Source organism: Ptychodera flava, chromosome 15, assembly GCF_041260155.1.
Source record: "Ptychodera flava strain L36383 chromosome 15, AS_Pfla_20210202, whole genome shotgun sequence".
Lineage (NCBI taxonomy): Eukaryota > Metazoa > Hemichordata > Enteropneusta > Ptychoderidae > Ptychodera > Ptychodera flava.
In genome coordinates this window covers 37,961,294-37,978,915 of record NC_091942.1, presented here as the reverse complement: position 1 = coordinate 37,978,915, position 17,622 = coordinate 37,961,294, and the positions used below count along the sequence as shown (strand labels likewise).

The 17,622-nt window shown below is 37.5% G+C and overlaps 1 protein-coding gene across 2 annotated transcripts in view; it reads right to left on the bottom strand.

Moving 5' to 3' along the window:
• LOC139152086 (tectonin beta-propeller repeat-containing protein 1-like) overlaps positions 1–17,622 on the bottom strand; it is a 45,445-nt gene that overhangs the window by 5,279 nt on the left and 22,544 nt on the right. For both annotated transcript variants that reach the window (XM_070725181.1, XM_070725179.1), the window contains 8 exons: positions 14,253–14,349; positions 13,846–13,925; positions 13,346–13,402; positions 12,369–12,543; positions 8,775–8,910; positions 7,942–8,031; positions 7,274–7,380; positions 6,260–6,367 (listed from right to left, as the gene is read on the bottom strand). In XM_070725181.1, the coding sequence (XP_070581282.1) occupies positions 6,260–6,367; positions 7,274–7,380; positions 7,942–8,031; positions 8,775–8,910; positions 12,369–12,543; positions 13,346–13,402; positions 13,846–13,925; positions 14,253–14,349 (850 nt within the window). The remainder of the gene's footprint in view (positions 1–6,259; positions 6,368–7,273; positions 7,381–7,941; positions 8,032–8,774; positions 8,911–12,368; positions 12,544–13,345; positions 13,403–13,845; positions 13,926–14,252; positions 14,350–17,622) is intronic.

Here is a 17,622-nt window from a genome sequence, read left to right as displayed (position 1 = left end):
AAACTACTCTATAACTTACAAGTTATGACAATTTATTTATGAACAATCTATGACATGTTGAAGCTTCAATCAGTCTTTTGGGTAGCATAGAGTAACCGTGGCTGATCATTTCTCTTTTATATGCATAGAGAGATTTGTTTCATTGTACCATTACAGTATAGTAAATGGTGGTAATACATGTATATCTGATAGCTAATGTTCAAAAATCAACATTTTGGAGATTTTGACTTATTTTTTTGGCTTTTATCGAACAGAAGTTGTCTGTGGTATTCAAATATTGATTAATTGTAGTAATTGGTTGGTTAATTTCATGACAGACAGGCAGTGACGGGCAGGGAGGAGTAATCAAATTGGTGGGACCCGAAATTCTCATGGTTGAGGTTACCCTAATTTTCACTCACTAACCCTAAACATTTTACAGTCATATAAGTCAAATAAGGAATTAAAAACAATAAAAAAAAACGTGAATTTGCTTGCCTTTGACATGCAGTGCTCCCAAAATTCATCACCCTACCTACCAAATGGTAGGTTTTTGGTCAACTAAAGGTCAGTCAATTTATTGTACTTTTTGAAATTTCTTCAAAGATTTGTGACTAAGTTTGTGTTACGTAATTGTGCTACCAACTTTCATACTAGCTTCAATTACAATACAACTTTAACATCATCCATAACGTTGAAACTTTAATCATGCTACATCACAACATTTGTTTGCTGTGACACGGAAAGCCTTTTCTTTGTTCTTAATTACTTGCTTGTGTAAGAATGATCAAATTTGACCTTGCAAAGGCTCTCTAAGTAATTAAAATGAACACTTCTTCTTTTCATTATTTGTAGATTGCTGCACGCTGTTACGACATGTGGTCTGCGTGATTAACAGTATGAAGTTCTCAGTAAGGTTGCAAACATGGGTGTGACACAGAAGACTCACAGAAAGCCAACAAAGTCTGTGTTATCATAATATTTTAGTAATTAATGCACAGCAAAATGAATGGCAATTTCTTGACGAAAGTCAACACTGTTCACCAGCATCATGACTTGTGTTATTACCGTATTATAAAAGTAATGAAACTGATTTCCAATCCTTATAACTTATTATTCTCCTGGAACGCGCAACAGCTGACTCCATGGCAGATGTTGTTTTAGTCAAACAGTATTGATATGACATTCAGATCAATGCATTATGGAAACCTATATCATTTTAGAGAGAAATGTTATAAAACTGAACAGTATAATTATAACCCATTTCTTGTCTGAAAATAACGATTCTACACATCATAAACTGGTCACTGTTCTCTTTGTAAGAGGAAATCTGCTGATCCAGTAGAAAGACCAGGTGTAGAAGTGATGTCAGTCATGAGACATTCAACGTGAAAAAATACCAAGCAGTGATATCTGTCTTCTTTGGAGAAATACAAGTATAATAGGTGCATCAGTAATTGTGTTCAGTCTGACTCGCATTTTCATTCAGCATTTTGGAAACATTGTAGAAAGCTTCCTTACTAAGTTTTTATTCATATTTAACTTCAGCATATTTTTATGTATCTATTTATTTTTTATTATGGGCATTTATGGCCTGAATTAAACATTAATAATAATAATAATTGTCATATTTGGTCAGTTAAGAATACATCACAATCACATAATTTTTTAAATTAGTGTCTTGAGCGTTTTCTAACAAAACGATGAGATGCATAACAATTCACTAACAAATACACCATTTTTATTGTTAGAAAAATTAGTGTATTTTCCAAATATATTTCGTTACAAATCAATGTAAATACTTTTCTAGTGTACAATTGTGTTTGTGTATACATTGTAGTTTCAAAAATTAGACAAAGATGCAATTTACGAGACGTCTGACTAATTTCTTATGGCAAAAAAGTCAAGTGAATCCCAAATGAGAGGGTATGCATAGACAGTAGAATTCTTATAAATATGTCCATTCTATCAGTTGACAAATTTGAATGTTTAGTAAAGATGATGCATAATTGCTTGTCTATGACTTGATACTGAATCAACTTTCCTATCTTATTATTAGTTTTGTAGTAGTCACAAAGGCATCTACAAAGAATGCATCACAACTGATGATGACAACTGCACACAACGACATGTACTGAAATGCTTGGCATCAGACATTTTGCGACTGGACCAACAACAATGGTAAGAGAATTCAGAAGGCCACATATGCACTTATGAAACTTTGACAGGTTTTCATGCCCTGTATCCATGGAGTATTTCATCATGATTCTCCTCTTGTCAAGAGGTTTTTTGTGCATTGGTATCAGTCACAACTCACAAGAGTCAATCTGTATGAATGCAAAGAGTAGAACGATGTACTTGATCTAGATGTTTATATTCTCAAAATTATCTTCTTGCAGGCATACCAATCCTTGTGCATGCTAATGACAGAAGTGTATCTGTAAACAAGATTTTGAAAGAGTCGCGTCCACCAGACACTGTGAGCTCCAATCATACTTGGCATGGTAGGTTGAAAATGGTTGATGTTACCATAGACAGTAGAAGTCAGACCCCATTTATCTCCCAAATATGTTTAAAAACAACCATGTGTCGTCCATTCATGTTAACAGACTGAAAACTTAATCTAATTAATAACTGTGTTGTTTGTTTAAAATTCTTTAGCGACCAAGTGGATTGGGCAGGTGGTCAAGAAAACAACCCAGGGAAAAATGATTTGCCCAGCATAGACTGTTATCAAGCCAGCTACATCATCACAAACACAGACTTTCTCCCGCCTTTGCAACTGTTCAAGGTGAGATCACCGTGGTGAGATCTAGCAACCATCATCACAACCGGCCTGTCTTCTGCAATGTGTCTACAGTCTTTGTGTGTACCAGCCTCAAGGTGTTAAGGATATCTCAAAGTACCTGAAAGTTTGGTTGTGAGGGTGAAGGATAACACTACTATTCTACAATATTTAGAGAAAGATTATGGAATTCCCTGGAGTTGTAGTACTTTGAATTAAAGATTAATTGCATTTGGTATAAGAAGATATCACAGAGTTAGTCCTGATGATATTTGATGGGCAATAAAGGAAGAATTGCACAGATCTGGCAGATTACTTGAAATCAGAGCCATGTACAAGCGCATACGTCAGAAGCATAGACTTTTGGTCACTATGATCAGGTTGAAGCAATAATGGTTGAGCTTTGTCATGACAGGATGGTAGAGAGACAAAGAGGAAGAATTCAACTTTGTCAATGTAGAAATTACTACTTGGAGGGCCCAAATTAGGTATGGCATATGGATGGTTATGATAGGCTGATGGGCTTCAGAAAGGGAGATTATAATCACCCTTTGCTACCCACGGATGCATCAATGGATTTTCTTGAAAAACTATCTGGCTTAGAGTGTAAAGCACAAATAACAACCAAAATGTCATTGCAAAATACTACTACTTTGATGCTGTATTGGAACAAATGTTGTGCCCATGTTGAACACATTCTGATCATGCAACAGAGATGGTAGAACTGGCTGAATGCCAGGTGTTCCTTTGGAGAAATCATGTTGTTGACAAAGTTGATATATGTGGGTCGTCAACTTCTAACCAGTGTATTGAAAGCTGGTACACACAACTGAGAAAATGCAGTGCCCAATTCTAAAGAGAAGAATTTAAGACATTACAAAACCTATCACTGTATGACTCAAGTGATCCAATGGATATAAAATGCCTCATGCCCTCCATCAATCACAATTAAATGAATTTACTGTTGAATGGAACTCACACAGAATAGGTGCACAGAAACAAACAACAATGACCGAGTGGTGTTCCAGAAGAGAAGTTCTCAGATCAGTATGGTGCTAAAAAGATGGGATTTGTCATCAACTACAGAGACCTTGCAGCATTGGCTGACAGAGGAGGTTACAGGCAAGAGTTACCCCATAACCTTTCTTCATCCTTTGAAAAAGATGCAGAAAAAGAAGTCTACAATGTACCCCCGGGTATTTAACTCCCTAACATTTAGGAATGCAAAACAAGTTTACACTTTACCTGCGGAATACATTTTCCCTGTGTTGACATTGAATATAATCATTACCTATTACAGTAAGACAAAATAGCCTAGGCACAGGTGTGTATTTGTTGTAAAAAAAATATAAATTTGTTATCCACAAATCTGCATGATGGTCAGTTTTTGTATGTAAATCTTGATATATCTGCAAGTCTATTCTAAGCTTCCTGTGCTCACTCATTATGTGGTGAATTATCAAAACCATGAACGACAGTGTTTAAAATGATAGTCAACCCAAATATCAACCTGCCTTTCAAAGTTTATGAAGATTATTTCTGTACCATTTGGAAGATTATTTTTGTAACATTCACGATGAAAAGATGAGAAAAAAGCCATTTATTTTCCGAGAATTAATTTGTTATTAAGTTGTATGACGTTATTTTTGCATTATGGAAGCGCCACCTATCAGATTTCCTCAGAAAGACGTCAACTTTGATGATGTAAAGTTTTTGTGTTTGGTTGAGGAAGTTCAGAAGGTATCTCTAGGGGGTCTGATCTGCCGTACATTTGAATTGAGCAAATGCATATGGATACACTCTGCCTTCAACCTTACAACTCTGAACTAGAATTCAGTGATTCCAAACTTCAGGATTTCATACCTGGTGTTCCGAAGAATACAGGGACACATCGACAGAATTGGAAGTAAAATAAGGGAATGTGGCTGCACCAGTTATCGTAGGAAGCTGTACAAGTTACAAATGGCGGCCATATCTTTTATTACATGGAGGTGAATGGATCTTTGATCACCTGGCGAAATGAACAAATTTACGGGCTAAATATTGGTGTATTTTTGGGCAAAACATTTTGATTAGCAGTGCAAGCTATTATCACTTGACAACAAATGATGTTGGATTTCAAACATACAAACATAATTTGAAATTGCTCTGCCTATTTAGCTGTTGAAATGCTGGTTTCAAAATATTGACAACTCTTTTTATGACAATTAATCTTTTTTCGAAAAATTCAAGTTCAAAGTGATAGTTTTTCAGTTGTTTTTTTATAAAGAGTGAAAGTAATCAAAGTTGGCATTGAAATTTAAACCACTGCCAATAAAGAACCCTGTAGGGCACAACACCCCTTTGATCTCTCAATCACTCAGCATCTTGTACTCACTGTAATGTGTATAGCTTTCTCCAATACATTTCTGTCAGGCAGATGCCAACTGCACATTAAACAATCCACTCAAAATCATCATGACCACTGTTAAGGTTAGGTTCAAGATGAAGCTCAAATGAGGTGGGACTGTATGGGCTGGAATTGCTATGGACTGTAGGTAACAGTTCAAGCGATGGTCTCTGGTGTGTGCCATCTCTACAATGAGACCACTATTAATATGATGATTCAAGGGAGTACCCGTTATATATTCAAAGGCTATCTACCAGATTAATTTGTTAAACAATGTAGAAGTCCATTACCATACACTATGGCCATATTCAAATGAAAGATGGAGCAGCTGCCCACTTCCGCCAGTGGGATTCAAAATTCCCCTTTTAAAAGAAAAACTGAAAAAAAACTGGAGAGTCTAATGTGCTAACAAACTAATTTGGCATAATTTTGCGCTGGTCCATTTCAAGGCAGTTGAACTCCCTACTCATTAACAGTGAATTCATAATGTGTTATTAAGTGTGTTGATAGGTTTTATATCCAAAGACCTTAACATCATAATGATAGTGATTTACATAGCCCCTCACTGGTTACAGGTGCTAATACATTACTTTTTACAATTACAGTACCAATATTTTGCTTTGGTAAAACAGGGTGAAGTAATTAAAAACAAACAGACTAGCAATTAATGGATGGCAATGTAACACTTCTACCTCCCACTTGAACTGCTGTATCACTGCCTAAGTCTTTCCATCTTCCATCTAAGTGCAGCACACATAAGCCGTAACCTGCATAGCTGATTCTAATCAGTCTTGAGGGTAATTTACTGTAAATTGTACTCGTCATCTTCACACTCACTCTTAAAGGGATACAGTCATCGGAACTGCGCTCAAAGGTTGCATGGGACCCATATGACCAATGCAAACACTATATCCAAGGTACGACGGTGATTGATGAAAGTTACAACATGTCTGTCATAATCTACATTGTATAATTTAAATGTTGCAGCCATGATGAGATGCATCTAGATATCATGCAGGAAATACATTGTTTGTAAACGAGAAACTTGCACAGGCGCAGTTCCAATGACTGTTTCCCTTCAATGGTAAATTAATAGAAAATCTTACCCCAATGCCAAGATCCCATGATACTCCTGTTGGTTTGTTTGATGTGATGCCCTTCCTCTTACAGACAACTTGTCGGCTTCCTCCGACTTTTTCAGCCAATATCCAAACCTGGATAATGACAGCCAAGAATCAGATTTTACAGCAGAGAAAATACTACCTTAGTAAATATAGAGATTGAGAACTCAAATTTCAAATAGGTTCCATATCAAGAAAATTGACCAGTAACATAATTACTGTAAAACCATTTATTGTTCATTGGGATACAAGTCTCTATTTTTGCTGATAGATGAAATCTGCTAAATAAAATCCCAGTCAAAATGTTAAATAATGATAGATTGTATTATTTTACAAGCAAATCAATGTGAAAATGTCTTAAACATCAAAATAATGGATGAAATTATATCCCTGTTAAAATTGATGATTTTACAGTATTTTCTATCTACATGTAGCTTCCGTAGAGATTAAAGTTGATGTGACTAGATTCCTATGAAATCATGTCAATCATGGCTATTGAAGTTTACACATTACAGATTTCAACAGGTTCAATCTAAAGTTCACTCTACAAAATGCTAAATGTGTGATGTTTTGATACATTGTTGAACACACTGCTTTACAACAGAGGTAGCAACTAGTATACTTATAGATTTTCATCATGAAATATGATAATAGTGCCTCTCTTAGTAGTGCTGGACTGCATGTGATGTCACATCATTGGTCAATTTGTTTGGGCGAGACAAAGAACCCTTGGCCTACACTGAACTATCTGATTGATATAATCCTAAGGGTCTGATTGCTAAACACCACTACGGCAAGGCAACCTAGATAAACATGATTCTTTTCATAATGAGTATATTCTTCAGATGCACACATGTATGAGACTTTAACCATGAAAGGAAAAGATACTTCTATCCATATTTTCAATACTAACACTCATGTAACAAGTACTGGGAAGTTATACTCTGTAAATGTGGATGGATAACTTCCTCTTTCACTATCCATTCATTTGATAATTACCTGATCTTTTGGACCAACAGATACCTTGTATACATTGTTACAGACATGAATCCATCTGGTTCCCTCAGGAAATGTCAGAGTTATATCCTTACGATACCACAAGCCATCTGCAGTAAGAGACACACATGGAATTAACATTGGAAATATGTGAAAGCTTTCAAATAGTGTTCCTGAGTTCTTGCATTGATAGCTGTAAGATTGTTTGTATTTCATTGTAGATACATACATACTGGTATGTAATGAAGGAATGGTTCATGTGCCAATCAACCCCAGTTTGGATTCTGTGAATTGTAAATATTTTACCAGCTCCTTTTGTCTACAGCACTGAAAATTGTTGATAACTCTGTATATAACAGTCAATCAACTACTGGGTACAGTGTATAAACATAGATATCATGTCTGACTTCACCTTTTCCTCCCAAATTTCGATGCAATATTTTGCTTTGGATAGTGACAAAGACCTCTACAAAGGTGAATATAGGGATGGATGGGATTGATAATCTCCAAATGTGTCCCTGATGTGGTATGGTCATCAGGTACTACCGGTATACAGTAAATCTGATAATACACAGTAAACCTTGAACATGCAGGTAAACTTGAAAATGTGCATTACTGCAATCAATGGCTGACAGACATAACTAGTATTGAAGCACAGCATATGTACTTACTATTGGTATCAACAGCGTAGACAGCAGCCATACCTACGGATACTTGACGTAATGATACGTGTGGAGGGGGAACATGAAACCAACAGTCTCCTGAAAGGAAAGTCACTGATTAAACTTAAGCTATAAACTGTTAATTTTAACGATATAAAATATTATATTAGCAACTCACTGAGGAGCAGCTCGTGATGAATTTATTCACTGTATATAATACTGTATAAATATAAGTCATACTATGTTTTTTGACATGAGGTGGTTGACTTACAACACACAATCAGTGAGGCATTTCACATGTTACTGTTGTATCCCCTCAATGTCAATGAATGTTCATGACTACCTTGGTACAGGGAAGGCTAATAAACCTGAATTCCTTCCTGTCTTACTGAGTTGAAATTGTGGGAAATCTTTTATTGAGACAATGACTCATCTCAAAAAGTATGGGAAAATAATCTTCGAAAAAGCTGCTAATAGCTTGTGTAATTTTGATAGTTGAAGACTTCACTTGGAGTGTTGATGAGTGTACAATGAATTACCGGTACATACCACATTAAGCAACAAGAACTTGTAAGATACAAATTAATCTGTAACATCTTCAAACATTTAGTATACCTTCAGCTAAATTCAGTTTGGTAATTGTGAACTAGCAGAAAAATGATTAAAATGTCACTATTAAATCATCTTATAATAGTGACATTTTAACCATATATCTAACAGTTCACAGTTTCCAGATTAAAATCATGTGAAACAGATAGTGGTGTCACTGTCATGCTGTTAAACAGAAAATTCAAGTATTCATTCTGAATATTAGAATGGTCACTGACTCTATAAAATCTTACCTGCTACATTACTAGGATTGACACTATTTCTAAGGTATGCTGATCCATCTTTTGCAATGCCCCACACACGGTAATTACCACCCACTGATATTGACTGAAAGGGCTGATCACTTGGTATATGTAACCAGTTAGTTCCCTGCAAATAGTGAAACGTCAACATTACAATCAGCATGCCATAACCAACCAAAGATTTTGTTTCTCAGAGTCATGGTATGAAAGGTACACTATGCTGCTCAGTGCACTATGCGGTGTTGTACAAGCCTACATGACCTTTGAACTGTGGATAACAGTAGATTGGCACAAGACAGTCAACTAAAAAGTTTACAAATAGACACAAGAATTACAATCAATTTTATACACCAATGTATGTGATTTCGAGGTATGTAAGACCCCAAAAATTGACAAAGTGAGCGTCAAAGTGCTCGATCGAGCACTTTGTGGAAAATGGCAAACTGAGCGTCAAACTGAGCGTCAAACTGAGCGATCGCGCACTTTGTGGAAAATGTCAAACTGAGCGTCAAAGTGAGCGTCAAAGTGAACATGATGGCGCCTCCAACGATAGGATGTGGTATAATTAATTTTGCCATCAGCTGTGAGATCGCGTCCCGCCAGGTCGATGTTTACATTCACTATGGCGTTACCCAATGAGTCGTCAATCCCGCCTGATGATTTGGTATGAGTTGACATTCCCTGTTACTGTTGCCCTGTTTCAGGTAGATAATCTTTCCGAACAGATTTCGCTTCATGGCCATGACAATTATCATTTTTATACCTCTGCCTGGCTTACCGCCAGGATTACCGCTGCTCAGAGACTGAATATTCATGAAAAGTCATTTACCACAGACTGGAAGTGAATCATTCACACTCTTCTACTCCTAACGATCGCGGAAATACCGCAGGCACAGCGCTAAATGGCATGAACGGCTACAGTTTGCAGTATTTTTTTGAGAGGAGAGAGAGAGAGAGAGAGAGAGAGAGAGAGAGAGCGTGTACATCTACGTCTTGGTCAAATAAACTAGTACGTTGTCACTGTTGCGTAAGCTTATGTTCAGTTCTCTTCCGTCTGTAAAATATTGCAAACTAAATACCGAACAAAAGGTGCATTTCACGAACACCCCCTAACATGTCTTAGGTGTAATCGATGTCAAAAAAATAGTTGACAATTTATCAGATGTAAAGTTCAAGTTAATTACGACATCCAAATTTTGTTCAATTGGTGCGAGATCGGGAAGTAAAACTCTGGTCATACATCGGTAGAGCCATTCCATGATAGCAAATATCGACATCGCGTCTGGGGACAATTTGTCGTGTCTATTTTTATCTATATTTGATAGCAGCATGAATGTCCTTGTACTCAATAAAGAAGGCAATGAAATTACCAGTTAAAATTGGCTAACTGCTACGATGGGTTGCGACGTTTTAGCCACATCGTTCACCCCACAACTACGTAACACCCTATCACCAACCCGACATGCGAACAACCGGGTAGGCGAAGTTTATTCCTTAAATTTATGCCATTTTGATGTTTATACGCCTACAGACTTGGAGCAATTCTACGATCAAGTTTATCATCACTTCATAAACACGTTCAATAAAGAAAGCATTCTGCTATAAAGTTCGTGTCAATAAAATACGCTGCTGGTATAATTGTTTTGAAGTCCGAAGCTCTGCATTCAAGATTACAGAATGGTAGGTATTCTTTGAACTTTGAGCAAACAGAACGATGAATGTAAGCAAGGAATAAACTAGAAATATTTATGTGTTTATCACACGACACCAATGTTATGTCTTGTGTTGATAGCACTGTAGTTTTTTACAGAGTGATAGAGATATTGCAAATATAGTTGGCGCGATCACTATGAAATAATCAAGAAAAATATAAATTGACCGACATATCGACGTAGTTTACGGCTCTGCACGCATCGATATTACCATAGTCGCGACGGGGCCCGGGATATGTGTCGCTACGGACCACGCTTCTCTAGATAAAAATCACTCTGCATTTTGATGATTTTGAATGAATGTGTCTGTGGACTATTGTAGCTGCACAGTAAAATTTCTCAGATCATTTCTGCGCTGATCGCCATAAAATGCCGACGTTTGTCAAGCGACGCTGCTCACCGGCACCATTTTTTGTATATCCATGACGGCGATTTTTCCCAACAAAATTTTTGAGGGACATTTTACCAATTTTCATGAATCTTCCTGTCATTTTTTATAATTATACACTGTTTAAGTGTATGAAGAGAGTGTACGCGTTAGCATATGGCCGGCAGTTGTATCGGGCCAAGTGTCCTTGTAGCGTTTCTTATGACATCTACGTTACGCTTGAAACATTAACAACAACACAACAGTTATGTTCGTTGAATTTTATTGGTCAACAACAACAACAACACGACTAATAAACATAAACAACAATACAAACAACAACAACAACCAGACTTCTTCGTTCCCTATGCTCAGAGGGTTGAGCCCACTGCAGCACTGAAAATTCCATGAACTTGATTTGTTTGAAGTCCTGTCAGCGTGGCTAAACTTGACTGACATACAGTTCGCGTACGTTCAATAATGATTCTACATAAATCAGACTTGTTATCCAAAGACTCTTGATGTTGAAAGGTCAATTTAGACGTTGCCTGAATAAACACATTGTCTGGAAATCGTTTGCTGAACGTGACACTCTATGCGATGATCGTTTTTTGACGTGGGATTCTGTGCATGTGATGACCGAGATTTTCTATCCATTTGACATCACGATTGCCGAACAATGTCTTATCATGACAAATGTTTCAGAATTAAAGCAATGTGAAAGAACATCTTTCATCCGAAAAAGTGAAAGTTACAGTAATTTTTTCGGCTTCAGGCGTAAGCTTATGATCGGCTCAAAACTTTTCAGTCTCGGTCAATTATATTTGACCTCGCTCTGCCTGCCATTTGTCTACTCACATACATGCACACTACAGATAGTGATTGACATTGCTCCATCGAGGTCCGTCGACTGCAGGACCTTGACTCCTATCTCTTATTCTTTTTGACTACGAAGAGTAAACTGTAATTAACTGTAATTATGACACCAATATTGCGCGCATCATTGTAAACACGTTTTTATTAGCCAACTGGCAAATCGTGTACTATCCAGTACGCGCTAACTGAGCACCCATGCAAGCTATATTTCGCATATTCGCTACATTTTAGCACTCAGTTCTTCTTTTTTTCGCCCAGTTTGACGCTTACTTTGTATCAAACGCTTATGACACTCACTTTGTCAGTTTCCAACGCTCAGTTTGACGCTCAGTTCGACGCTCACTTTGCCATTTTCCACGCTCAGTTTGACGCTCACTTTGTTTTTGCCACGCTCAGTTCGACGCTCACTTTGTCGAATTTGGGACCCTTACATACCTGTGATTACTCTTTTTACTGCAATGTGTGTAATACATAAATTTGCAAGTTCCGTCTCTATCTTTACCTGAATATCTGAGTGATGACAAGCCTTTTGCTAAAACTGTATCATTCTATCATAAAAAGATACAATTGGCCATGCAGAAGGACAACAATCTGAGATACAGTGTGCCGTGTGTTTACAAAATCACTTACTGCAGGACAGCTTCTGGTTACACCTTCTCTGGTTACCACATCCCCATTTGAAGCTATTGCCCATAATGCAATGGGATCATCACCTTGTTCCTTAGCATCAACTTGCAGTGATACGTCAAGCAATGATAGAGGGGGCAATTCAAGCCAAGGACCAAGAATAGTTGTTTTGCATTTCCTGTATATCATATTGTACAGATAAACAATGTAATTGTTCATGGTCAGCAGTTCTTACCAGGATGAAAATTTCAATCACCTATCCACCCAAAAATTTACAATTCTATGATTTACCTGCTGCTTGATGTATTTAACCATATTCCAGTTCAATCAGACAAGAAGATAACTGCTGATTTGAGTGGAAGCCTTGTTGTGTTTTTACAAATGAAATGTTGCTGTAAAGTTGTAGATTCATTTTTTTCATGATTATAGTACTTGTGAGTTGCCATATTAATACAGATGACCTGTTTTATAGTGCTATTCTTCTTTTGATCTACTCTACTGTACATGCTAGGATGTTGCTGGTACTACGTTCACATATCACAACTTTATTGCAATACAACAACACAACTGATATAAGGCAATACTATCTTCCTTAAACAAATCCCTTGGTTAATACACAAGTCTTTTCCTTCACTAGTCTTGCTTGTCAGACTTTAAAGCTGTGCTTGTTCTTGAATAGTTTGGGGCATGTAAGGTTGCTACAGTGCAGGTGATCAGGTTGAGCTGGAACCAACAGGCTAGAAATGCTCTTCAGTGGGATGCTTAAATTCCTGACCTTATCTGCAGTGTAAATTTTTCACAAGCCATCTTGCTAGATCTTGCAGTCTGTATTTGCTCACTGCTTGTGTACATGGCACATGCACCACGCAATATCAAACACAAGAGTAGGTTTGAGGTCTGCTTAGTGAGACTATCCTTTTACATGTAAAATGAAAGATGTAATTAGGCCATTGATATGAAAGAAGCAACATTTTCTTTACCTGACTAGTCGTCTTCTCCTGACATAATCTTTCCATTTCTTGTCTTTGTGATACCACCTGCTTGGAATAAATTCAAATTATCATGAAACGATCATTGCCAGGTTACCAAGCATCATCAAAGTATATAACACTGTATACTTTGACATATAGTACTAGCAACCATACAGATTTACTCTTTTTAAAGCTGCATGGTCAAATGAAAAGGTAATTTTTGAGCTCTTAATTCTACATGGTGAGGGTGTATCGACATGGAAAGAGAAAATTCTGTGATTGAATAGACATTTCACAACTTCATCACCGAACAAATGCTGTCATTAAAATGGCATTGTGATGCACAGTAAAACGATACACAATGATTAAAGTTAAGTTGAGACAACTTGACAATTTTGAACAGCAAAGCAGACAGAATATGGCTTTGGCTGGCAAGTCTAATCACAACTTGGCAAAAGTCAAGGTACAGGTCATGGAACATTGAGTTAAATGACTGATGGGATACCAACCCTGGGAAATCATTTGCATATTGCCATCCTTCTTTATCAGTTCCACCTTCCAATGTGTAATCCACTGACCATTCATCAACCTGAAAGACATCAAATAGTTTTGCTTGATCCAGTAAAATCTTGATCCAAATTAAAACTCATGACATGCACCACCCAGTCACCTAGCGAAGACATCACAGTCAAAACTGCATGGCTAAATCCCCACTCTTAAAAAGAATGATTCCATACACCAGCTAAGCTGTTACAATTTTTCTGACCGTGACCCTTTGTAACATGCTGTATAGTTCATGAAGCGCTAACACTTGAATTCTGTGCCATGGAGATCAAAGCATGGTATGGGTACAAGCACATTTACACAGCAGATTGTACATGGAAATGACCTATTAATGGGAAACATCTTGACTCACCCATTGCCAGTGTGGGGATGGTAGCTGTACTTGTTGTGAATTATCTTGTAGAGATGATGTGTCTTCATTACGATGGAACATGTGTCTGATCAGTCCTCTAGAAATTGTAAGGAAAGTGATCTGAGAACTTCTCAAGATGATTGTGATGTTGGCAGTGAACTAATTTTTGGAATGGGATTACATTAAGTGTAATGAAAGATAAACACTCTTTGTTACAAAATAAACATGGACTAAATTACTTTCAATCAGTGAGAGCTTTTCAGGGTGTGGTGTAAAGATGAAATATTTACAACCACAGATGACAACAATTAAGTCACTCCAATATTGTACTATTTTTTTTCCACAAACAGGTATCAGTCTGACTTCAAATCCTAATTATCATGTTATGCAAGATGAAATAATTAGTACCTATTGGTATTTATAAAGGAAATACTTGCTTTAGCAGAGTTAATTCTAGGACATCCCATTGCACAATTAAATCTCAAATGGCCCTCATTTCACATTTGATGCACCACTATGGGTGCAACATTTTATGAATTGGTCGGTCACGCAAAGTTCACGTAGTTCATACATTTGTGCAATCTGATTCAAATCAGATGTAGAATACGGTGACGTCTACTTACGTGTACGCAGTATTCCCTTGCTGTCGCGTAGTTAGAGGTGACAGCAAGAGAATATCGTGTAAGTGTAGACATCGCTGTACTCTACATCTGATTTTAATCAGATTGACATTTGTGTAGTGAAGATGGGCACCCCAAAGGTCATCACCTGAGTTACCCATCAACCTATGTAATTGAGGGGACAAAGTCCGCCATTTTTCATGAATTATGTTTGATGCGAGATACTACTTATATTTTGTGATGTGTTGAAAGATACTGAATGAATGGGTGACCATGCGTATATTAGACCCAAGTTTTAGACACAATAAACGAAACCATCATGAAAATGAATTAATGGTCATGACCATTAATTCATTTTGAATTCGTGATAGTTTCACTGATCGTGTCTAAAACCGGGGCCCGGGTGGAATATATGCATGGTCACCCATTCATTCAGTATCTTTCAACATGTCAAACAATATAAATAGTATCTCGCATCAAACATAATTCATGAAAAATGGCCGACTTTGTCTCTTTTATTACCCAGTACAACATATACAGTGGTGCATAGGAAGCTGGGTAGAAAGGACTGATGTTGGGGCAACAGTGTATTGGAGCCATGCACGTGGCATGGAAGATGAATGTAAACAACGCCACCAGCCGCTGCTAAATAGCAAATGGCTAGTTGCCACTCGGATTTTTAACACCAGTATACATGTAGTTGATGAACCCCTCTTTTAGAAAAAGATGATCAGGCAGTCCCTTAAATTAAAGCGTCTGAAACGTCTACCGTCCATACAAACAAAACGTTGAACACTGCGAGGAAAGCATCAATGCTGGGCGAGATGATGGATTTGAAGAGCAATATTTTACGTCAGACATACATGTATCTTGTTTTTGTGAATAGCCAGTTCTATGCATAGAACAAGTCATCGTTGATGACACAGTCCCCACTTGTTAATAATGGGTACTTTGATTACATGTCCTCAGAGAGGATAGAGTCCTCTTCATTAGTTAGGTCTGTGATAAAAATACTTTGATACAGATGGCGCTCAATGGCCAAGAATGAGTTCCATGGTGATGAAAACATAAAACCAATTTAGGCCACCATCCTAAAGTTCATAAAATGAGTCAACTAGGAACTAGAAAGCATTTGCAAGCAAAAGCGAAGTTCCAGAGACCAGAGCAGCGGAAGAAACAAGACAATGTGTGACAAAGATAGCTGCAGAATGAAAGAGTGCTTTAGATTTTAATATTCAGGGCTAATAGCAGTAAACACCTAGCCCTGCGTACGATGCTGTGTGTTCCGCTACAGCTAATCGCCCGCTCACCACAGAGCGGGGTGATTAGCTGTAGCGGAACACACAGCGCAGGGCTAAGTAAACACCATAATACAACTAAAAGCAAGGCAGTCCGGGGAATTACAGTACACAGATAAAACAAATGCCTACATGTACGGTAAAAACGCAACAGATACATACGGGGGCGACAACGCACGGAAATGTTTATCAGACGACATTCTCGCGAGCCAGAGCAATAATTTTCGCTCAGCTGACCTACGCAAAAATCAATCGCTTGACGGGTAGCGCTGAGTTGTTGCCGTAAAGAGGCGTGTGAATTACGACGATGATCAGACGAGAGGAAACATCGGACCTAGGCCGTTGAAATTGAGCCACATGCATTTTCATTTGATTAAAAGCACAGACTAAAACAATTTTCATTGCTATGTCGCTGTTTTCACAAGATACTGACCGTTTGATCTTGGAAAGTTGAGTTGCTTTTACGTGCAGCCAACGCATGCCGGTGCGTGACAGACAGTACGTTCACTATGAATGCGTGATGAATGCCTAGCTCTGCTCCGCCAAAACAGCCGATTTTGAGTCCAAATTTTGCATTGATCATCGTTTTCGAGCACACCCACCTCGCCTAGGTACACGATGTGCTCAGCCGCGCTTGTAAACTTAGGGAAAGGCTAATTTTCTCTCTGTGTGCGGGCGAAGCGATCGATACGCGGCCATTGTTAATGTCATTCAACCCATGAGCATTCGGGCGAAACAGTATAGCGCCACGTACGGCGAGTATTTAGAGAAAAATAAAATCAAAAAGCAACAAAAAACAAAGCGAAAGAAAGCTAGAATTATTAATAACTGAACGCAATATGATAGTTGAGCAATGCCAAATAAAAAATAAATAAATAAACAAACAAGAAATGCCCGTAAAACCCGTCCGAGCTGAGCGATGACGTCATAAGCGTGTCGCAATGCATTCTGGGTAATTGAGGTAAAATTTGTGTATAGCATTTTCTATGGTAGTAAAACCGGAAATAGAGAAAGAAAGAAAGAAAGAAAGATAGAAAGAAAGAAAGAAAGAAAGAAAGAAGGAAAGTGAGCAAAAACTAACAGTTCCAGAGCTGGTCTCTGGAACTAATTAATCAACAGGATGTTGCAAAACATTTTTGCATACAATTCTAACACTTAACAGATTATCACTGGTACCATATTTCATAAAGTTTGATGCAGTATTTACAACACTATGAGATCAACATCTGTATCAAGTTTCATCACATTTGACATTGTATTAATTTGTGGCTATATCACCCTCATTAGGAAAGTTCATTACTTATGCAATTACAAATTAATTAAAATGACACTGATAAATGTCTTTTTCAATGTTAAAGCAATGTGAGCTTAACATCGGTTAACATCTGCATAAAGTTTCATGAATTTGATGCAGTACATATTTCTTGACATATCAGCCTACTTACGAAACTT